At 43.5% G+C, this 8,458-nt stretch overlaps 1 protein-coding gene across 1 annotated transcript in view; it reads left to right on the forward strand.

The window, feature by feature from the left end:
* Positions 1 to 40: 40 nt before the first annotated feature.
* PXMP2 (peroxisomal membrane protein 2) overlaps positions 41 to 8,458 on the forward strand; it is a 14,489-nt gene continuing 6,071 nt past the window's right edge. The window contains exon 1 of the mRNA XM_083418892.1: positions 41 to 243. Within this exon, the coding sequence (XP_083275018.1) occupies positions 109 to 243 (135 nt within the window). The 5' untranslated portion in view covers positions 41 to 108. The remainder of the gene's footprint in view (positions 244 to 8,458) is intronic.

Consider the following 8,458-nt stretch of genomic DNA (forward strand, 5'->3'; position numbering starts at 1 on the left):
GAGTGGGCGTGGCTAGCCCAGCTTCTCGGTGGCAGCCGCTGAAGCGCATGCGCAGTGGACCTCCCGGAGCGCTTTTTTCTTTGCTCCTCCGTCCGGCTCGTCTGCGCGATGTCTCCGGCGCTTTCCAAGCCCGAATCGGGGCCGCTGCCCCAGAAGCTGCTAGCGCGCTACTTGCTCCTTCTGCGCCTCTACCCGGTGCTCACGAAAGCCGTCTCCAGGTGCGTGGGCTGCGAACCTCGGCATGCTTTTACTCGGGACTAAGAACCCCACTCAACTCAATGGGATTTACTTCCGAGTAAACGTGTTCTGGGAACAACTGTTGCGGTTCAACTAAGTTATACTTTGAGGAGACCCGTTGGAATGAACGAAACTAAGTTAGTAATGTCCATTCACTTCAATAGGTCTACTCTGAGTAGGGCTGACATTGGATCCAATCCCCGGAAACTGCATTTGCTGCGGAGAAATACCTATTTAAGTCTGCGGGGCTTACTCCCGAGTAATCATTCAGTCAGGTGACTGCCCAGGAACAGCCTCCTGTTACCTTAAAACTTAATTTCTTAGGAAGCAAGTCCCATTGAACTTAGTTGGGGCTTACTCCAGAGAAAGCATTTCAGAAGCTGGGTAGTCCTGTTTAGAATCATGCAGTCTTAACTCATGCGGAGCAGGACCCCATGGCATTCAGCAGGACTTACTTCTGAGTAGCCACGGTGAATTACTAATCGTGGGGTCCTAGGCATGCAAGTTCTGTTGAATTCACTGGAAATCCATTCTAAGCAAAGCAGGTTTTCACTGGAAATCCATTCTAAGCAAACTAGTTTTGTCTGTCCGTTTTTTAAGAATCTTCTTTTGCTTTTTGAAATACATGTTATTAGTTTGTTAAAATGCATGGCAGCGCTGGTGGAGGGTGATGGGAGTTGTAGCATTTCAACAGCACCAGTTTGGAGGAAGGTGGCTTAATTCTTCTGTTTGCAGAGATGGGCCAGGGCACTGTATCATTTTCTTGCAAGCAATTTCCTGACTTTGCCCTTCCTAGAACTGAGCGCTTGTTGTCACTCTCCCATGTCAAACTATTTTATCTTCTTACACTTATATGCTGCCCTTTGCCCCCAGAGCTTGTTTTGTGTTATCAACTATCGCTGTTGCCAACGGTCAGTGTGTTTATTTCATGCATCACCTCCTTGCAACACCCTTGCAAGGAAGGTTAGGTTGAGAGCGATTGGCCTGAGGTCGCCCAGCGGCTGGGTGGGGATTTGAAGCTGGTCCTCACCCCCAGACCTAGGCCGCATTCACACTGTATATTTAAAGCTCAACTGTACCACTTTAATGTTGTTGTTTAGTCGTTTAGTTGTCTCCGACTCTTCGTGACCCCATGGACCAGAGCACGCCAGGCACTTCTGTCTTCCACTGCCTCCCATAGTTTGGTCAAACTCATGCTGGTAGCTTCGAGAACACTGTCCAACCATCTCGTCCTCTGTCGTCCCCTTCTCCTTGTGCCCTCCATCTTTCCCAACATCAGGGTCTTTTCCAGGGAGTCTTCTCTTCTCATGAGGTGGCCAAAGTATTGGAGCCTCAGCTTCACGATCTGTCATTCTAGTGAGCACTCAGGGCTGATTTCCTTAAGAATGGAGAGGTTTGATCTTCTTGCAGTCCATGGGACTCTCAAGAGTCTCTTCCAGCACCATAATTCAAAAGCATCAATTCTTTGGCGATCAGCCTTCTTGATGGTCCAGCTCTCACTGCCATACATCACTGCTGGGAAAACCATAGCTTTGACTCTACGGACCTTTGTTGGCAAGGTGATGTCTCTACTTTTTAAGATGCTGTCTAGGTTTGTCATTGCTTTTCTCCCAAGAAGCAGGTGCCTTTTAATTTCATGGCTGCTGTCACCATCTGCAGTGATAGTCCTGGCGATTAAAGAATCGTAGTTCTGCATGCTGAGATGTCACCTCTACTGTATTTTTTTGGTTGGGCATGTAAAGTCTAAAAGCCGGCTTTAATTTGCATTAAAAGGTTCCATCCCAGGACCAACAGGTTTATTTGGAAATAATCTCTGGTAGATCAACTGTTTGAAAGATCTCAACCTTCAGATTAGAACCTTCCGTGAAACTTCAACAGCGTCTTGCAGGACTGGTTTTGCAACCTGATCCACTAGGCTGAACAGAACAGGATTTTCCCAACTCCACATTGCATTGTTGTGGAAGCCAGATCCTAAGCCTGAGAAACTGGTCTTAACTGAGCTGAAAAGGGCTTATGCACCCAAGTATGCTTATGCAGAGGGACGCAGGTGGTGCGGTGGGTTAAACCACAGAGCCTAGGACTTGCCGATCAGAAGGTTGGCGGTTCGAATCCCCGCGACGGGGTGAGCTCCTGTTCCTCGGTCCCTGCTCCTGCCAACCTAGCAGTTTGAAAGCACGTCAAAGTGCAAGTAGATAAATAGGTACCACTCCGGCGGGAAGGTAAACGGCGTTTCCGTGCGCTGCTCTGGTTCGACAGAAGCGGCTTAGTCATGGCCACATGACCCGGAAGCTGTACACCAGCTCCCTCGGCCAATAAAGCGAGATGAGCGCCGCAACTCCAGAGTCGGCCATGACTGGACCTAATGGTCAGGGGTCCCTTTACCTTTATGCTTATGTAGGATAACAGCCTTAGCCTGCACAGCATTCCCAGCTGGGCGCAAGAGTTGTTTCGTGATGGCAGCCCTGTTTAGGAAAGTTTTTAATGTCTGATGTTTTATTGTGCTTTTCGTTCTGTTGGGAGCCACCCAGAGTGGCTGGGGAAACCCAGCCAGATGGGTGGGGTGTAAATAATAAATTAATAGTATTATTATATTTTTATTGTCAATGATTTCTGAAATGAATTGTCAGCATGCTTATTTTGCCCTAAGCCTTGGCATAAAAGGAAGCACTTCAAACGGTGCTTAGTTAAACTGTGGAACTCACTCCCACAAGACGCAGTGGTGGCCTCCAACTTATATAACTTTAAAAGAGGGTGGACAAATTCATGCTAGCCACAGTTGGAGGCAGCAATGCTTCTGAATACTAGCTGCTGGGAACCACAGGTGTGGAGAATGTTGCTCTTGTGCTCAGGTCCTCCTTGTGGGGTTTCCCCCAGGCATTTCGGCGGCCACTGTGAGAGCAGGAGGCTGGACTAGGCGGCCAGTGACCTGACCCACCAGGCTGTCCTTATGTTGTTAATACAAGGTTTTAGTCTTTCAGGTGCTTCGAGACTCTGCATGATCTGAAGCTTCTTTGCCTCATTGCTCTGTGGGAGTGAGGGTGTTCTCTCAGGTTGGCCACCGCCTGCATTGCTTCAGTTTCCACACTCTTAGCAAAGAAATGGGGTCAAAGCTTTGGGGTGCGAATGTTCCATTGGGAGTCGCCCAGAGTGTTGGGAGCTGCCCAGAGAGTCAGGTCCAGTATACCTGAAGGAGCACCTCCACCCCCATCGTTCTGCCCGGACACTGAGGTCCAGTGCTGAGGGCCTTCTGGAGGTTCCCTCACTGCAAGAAGCCAAGTTGCAGGGAACCAGGCAGAGGTCCTTCTCGGTAGTGGCACCCGCCCTGTGGAACGCCCTCCCACCAGATGTCAAAGAGAAAAACAACTTCCAGACTTTTAGAAGACATCTGAAGGCAGCCCTGTTTAGGGAAGCTTTGAATGTTTAACAGACCACTGTATTTTAATACTTTGTTGGAAGCCGCCCAGGGTGGCTGGGGAGACCCAGCCAGATGGGCAGGGTATAAATAAAAAAATATTATTATTATTATTAAGCGTTGAAAACAGGCTTTCTAATGAGCTGGGTCATGTCCAGCTTCATTCATGTAGCTGTTAATTCCATTTCCCCAGAGTTTGCCTAACTGCTAATTCCCACATTGTGCTTGAGCTTTCACACGGCATAAAAGCCACTTCTGGAAAACTAATGTGATATATAGCATGTTTAACACTCATTTCCATGTTCCTTGATTCCAGAAAAAAAAAAAATCCATCGGTAGTCCTCGTAACCTGGGACTATTATTATTAACCTGGCACCATCATCATCATCATCATCATCATCTCACCTTTCCCCCCAGACCAGGACCCAAGGCATCTTACACAAATTAAAGCTAGATAGATAAAATACAAATAGCTAAAATCATATATAGTGGTGCCCCGCAAGACGAATGCCTCGCAAGACGGAAAACCCGCTAGACGAAAGGGTTTTCCGTTTTGGAGGTGCTTCGCAGGACGAATTTGCTATGGGCTTGCTTCGCAAGACGAAAATGTCTTGCGATTCCTGGGGGTTTTTTCCCGCTCCCCACCCCCTTTTTCTAAGGCACTAAGCTGCTAATAGCCTTTTAGCAGCTAATCTGCTAATCCCTTAAGCCTTTAATAGCCGCTAAACCGCTAATAGCGCTAATCCGCTAATGGGCTTGCTTTGCAAGACGAAAAAACCGCTAGACGAAGAGACTCACGGAACGGATTCTTTTCGTCTTGCGAGGCACCACTGTAAAAGGTAATCTTTAAAAAGTAATTAAACTAGAATAGAGTTTAAGCAGTATATAACACAAATCTATTGAAATACAGATAATAAAAACAGCACAGCACTCTTAAAAGTCCTTTCATTAGAAAGAAAAAGAAAAAAAGACAGTTCGCAAAGGCCTGTGGGAATAAAACAGCCTTTGCCTGCTGGCAGAAAGAGAACAAGGACGGAGCCAGTCTAGCTTTTCCTGGGAGGGAGTTTCACAGTCTGGGAGCAGCCACCAAGAAGGCCCTTTTCTGTGTGCCCAGCAAGAGCGCCTGTGTGGGTGGTGGGATTAAGAGAAGGGCCTCCTCCGGAGTTCTCGGAAATCAGGAAAAATCCTATAACAGAAGCACAAAGGGCAGAGGATTAGCATCAATGCCTAGTGATGGTCTTTATTACATCACACCATGCCCACTGATGTGAGGGTGATTCTGTGTGACTTATCAGTCAAAAAGCTGCAGTTCCAGATAAAGTCACAAGATATAGGACACGATATACAAATGGAAGATTGGGGAAAGTTATGGAAAAATAATTTAAAATTTACGGATTGTATATTGCTGGAAGAGAATTACAGTGGTACCTTGGGTTACATACGCTTCAGGTTACATACGCTTCAGGTTACAGACTCTGCTAACCCAGAAATAGTGTGGCGGTGCAGTGACAGCGGCAGGCCCCATTAGCTAAAGTGGTGCTTCAGGTTAAGAACAGTTTCAGATTAAGAACAGACCTCCGGAACGAATTAAGTACTTAACCCGAGGTACCACTGTATATGAAAATGATGTATAGATGGTATATTACACCAGTGAAAATGGCAAAAATGTGTTGAAAAAGTTCCAACAAGTGCTGAAAATACAAAGAAAAGGAAGGTACCTTTTTCATATGTGGTGGCATAGTAAAATAATTAGAAATTATTGGGATATGATTTATAATGAAATGAAAAAAAACGTTCAATATAACCTTTGTTAAAAAGTCCAGAAGCGTTTTTATTAGGTATTGTAGGTCAAGATTTACCAAAAGACAAGAATAATCTATGTATGGACAACAGCGGCTAGAATTTTATTAGCTCAAAGATGGAAAAGCGATGAAATACCAACGAAAAACAATAGCAAGAAAAGTTGATGGAATATGCTGAAATGGCGAAGCTAACTGAAGGACTCAAAGATAAGGACAACCATGACTTCAAAAAAGATTGAGAACCTTTTATGATGTATTTACGGAAACAATTCACTGAAATGAACTCACTTGCAGGATTCGAGTAATACACTTACAATGGACAAATATAAATACAAAATAGAAAAATGAGGTTAAAATGTTAAGAAGAGACTGACAATGTACAATTTTCATTTTAGTACATAAGGCATATAAAATTATATGCAGAAGAAATAAATACGGTGGTGCCTTGGGTTAAGTACTTAATTCATTCTGATGGTCCGTTCTTAACCTGAAACTGTTCTTAACCTGAGCACCACTTTAGCTAATGGGGCCTCCTTCTGCTGCCACGCCGACGGAACACGATTTCTGTTCTTCTCCTGAAGCAAAGTTCTTAACCCAAGGTACTATTTCTGGGTTAAAAGAGTCTGTAACCTGAAGCGTCTGTAACCGAGGTACCACTGTATCCTATAAACCAGAAAGAGAAGTTGGGGGGGGGTGTTTAACTGAAAATGTAAAATATAATTTGAATTTTTGATTATGCTAAAACTTGTTGTAAAATCTTAATAAATATAATTTTTAAAAAACAAAAACTGCAGTTCCATGACGCAACAAGCACCGCAGTGCGAAACGAAAGTTCGAAAATGGGATAGAAGCTCTTGCCTTATAATCAGAAAAGCAAATGCAATGCTCCCTAAAGCTGACTGCATCCTCTGGCTGAATAGATGACTTTCTTTGACAGAGTATTGAGCAAAAAGTGCTTGAGTTCTCAAGGGCTCGTTTGGGTCCCCTTGCCATCCATCTCTTGAGAGCTCTTGCAGATCTCAAGATGAAGGGGTTGGGAGTATTTCCAAATCCCAGTAACCCACGCTTCTGTTGATCTTTTTGTGTTTTGCACAGGGGCTCACCTGGAGAAAGGGGTGGGGCAGAAATTAGATTCCTTTCTCATATCATAGAATTGTAGAGTTGGCAGGGGCCCTGAGAATAATCCAGTCCAACTCTCTGCAGTGCAGGAATATGCAGGGATCGAACCTGCAACCTTGCCATTATCAGCACCACACTCTAGCCCAGGCATAGGCAAGCTCAGCCCTCCAGATGTTTTGGGACTACAACTCCCATGATCCCTCATGGGTCAGGGATGATGGGAATTGTAGTCCCAAAAAATATCTGGAGGGCCAAGTTTGCCTATGCCTGCTCTAGCCAACTGTGCTATCCAGGTTAAAAGCAAACCTTCCTGAAATCACACTTTCCGGAACAATGCATGAACCGAAACTCAGCCATCTGTTGAAATTCGTGCTTCTCTGAATTTTGCAATCTGGTTCTCCAACCAAGTAATGTGCTCAGAGATACATTGACTAGGGTAAAGTGTGGGAAGAAACGCATACGTCAGAGAAACTAACATAAAAAAAATGTGTTCTGTTAGATTGCACCAGGTTGGGCAAAGCTAAATGAGATGGACCTTTGGTCTGGTCCAGCGAAGCTGCTGTTAAATCCTGGACGAGTTGTAGAAGCGTGTTAATAATCTCCCCAAGTAACCTACAATTGCATGAACTGACTCACTCTGAGATTCCGAGCAGTTATGATACAGGCCTCTGTGTTTACGAAGCCAGTTTGCCAAATTCCTCTTCTTTGAACCTGGGATTTTAACTAGATTTTAACGCTAGAACTCGTGGACACCCTATATATAATTTTTTTAATTAGTTTTTTAACATATCATTTTCAACAGTAAATAAACATACTTTTACCTCTTATTCATTTTTTTTTTACTTCCATCAGTCCTGTCTGAAATTTTTCCAATCTAATCTCTTAGTATGCATTTCTTATTTTCCCTATTCACATTTCAAACTCATAACCAATATCTCTATCTTTTTCTACTTTGTAACACTTCATATATTTCTCCTTACAAAACTTCTTCTAGTCCTACTAGCGAAATTTGTTGATTGCAGTTGCTCTTCAAATAATTCATATACTTCTTCCAATCTTCTGTAAATCTCTGGTCCCGCAGGTTTCGAATCCTTCCTGTCAATTTGTCCAATTCTGCATAGTCCATTAATTTTGTCTGCCATTCTTCTTTTGTCAGAATTTCTTCTTGCTTCCATTTCTGGGCTAACAATACTTTTGCCGCTGTTGTTGTATATAAGGACAGCTTGACATCTTGTCTATTAATGTCTTGGCCTATAATACCGAGTAAAAATGCTTCTGGTAGAACTCGTGGACATCCTGTGAAGATTGGAAGATTCGGGACTGAGAAAAGAAATGACAGATGGAAGAATGGCAGATGAAGGTGATGGACTACATGGAATTGGCAAAAATGACTGGCAGAATCAGAGACCAGGGAGAAGAGACGGTGGAGGAAGATTGGAAGAAATTTAAAGACTATTTACAGAAATATTATAAAATTAATGAATGTTAGAATGACATCGGATGGAGGTTAAAAGGTTATTAGTAATAATGTGGCGAAGGAGTATGGAAAATTCGAAGGTCAAAAGATGAAGAATTAAAGGTTTTATATATTAAGATAAAGATTAAGATAAGATAGAGGGAAGGGATTTGCTGATTAAATATTTGAATTGGAATACAGTGAGGGGAGGTGTGGGGAAGTCTGGGAAATAAGCAAATGTAAGAAATACTATGAAAATGGAATTGTTTTTATTTGTTTTTCTTTTTATCTTTGTATTTTTGTATTTTTCTTTCTTTTTTCTATGTAAAAGTCTTAATAAAAAAATATTTTTTAAAAAAGAAAGAAATGACTTCTTCGATTAGCGCCTAGTTAACCTGTGGAACTCGCTGCCACAGGAGACAGGGATGGCTA

This window comes from Podarcis tiliguerta, assembly GCF_965153285.1.
Source record: "Podarcis tiliguerta genome assembly, chromosome: 16".
Classification (NCBI taxonomy): domain Eukaryota; kingdom Metazoa; phylum Chordata; class Lepidosauria; order Squamata; family Lacertidae; genus Podarcis; species Podarcis tiliguerta.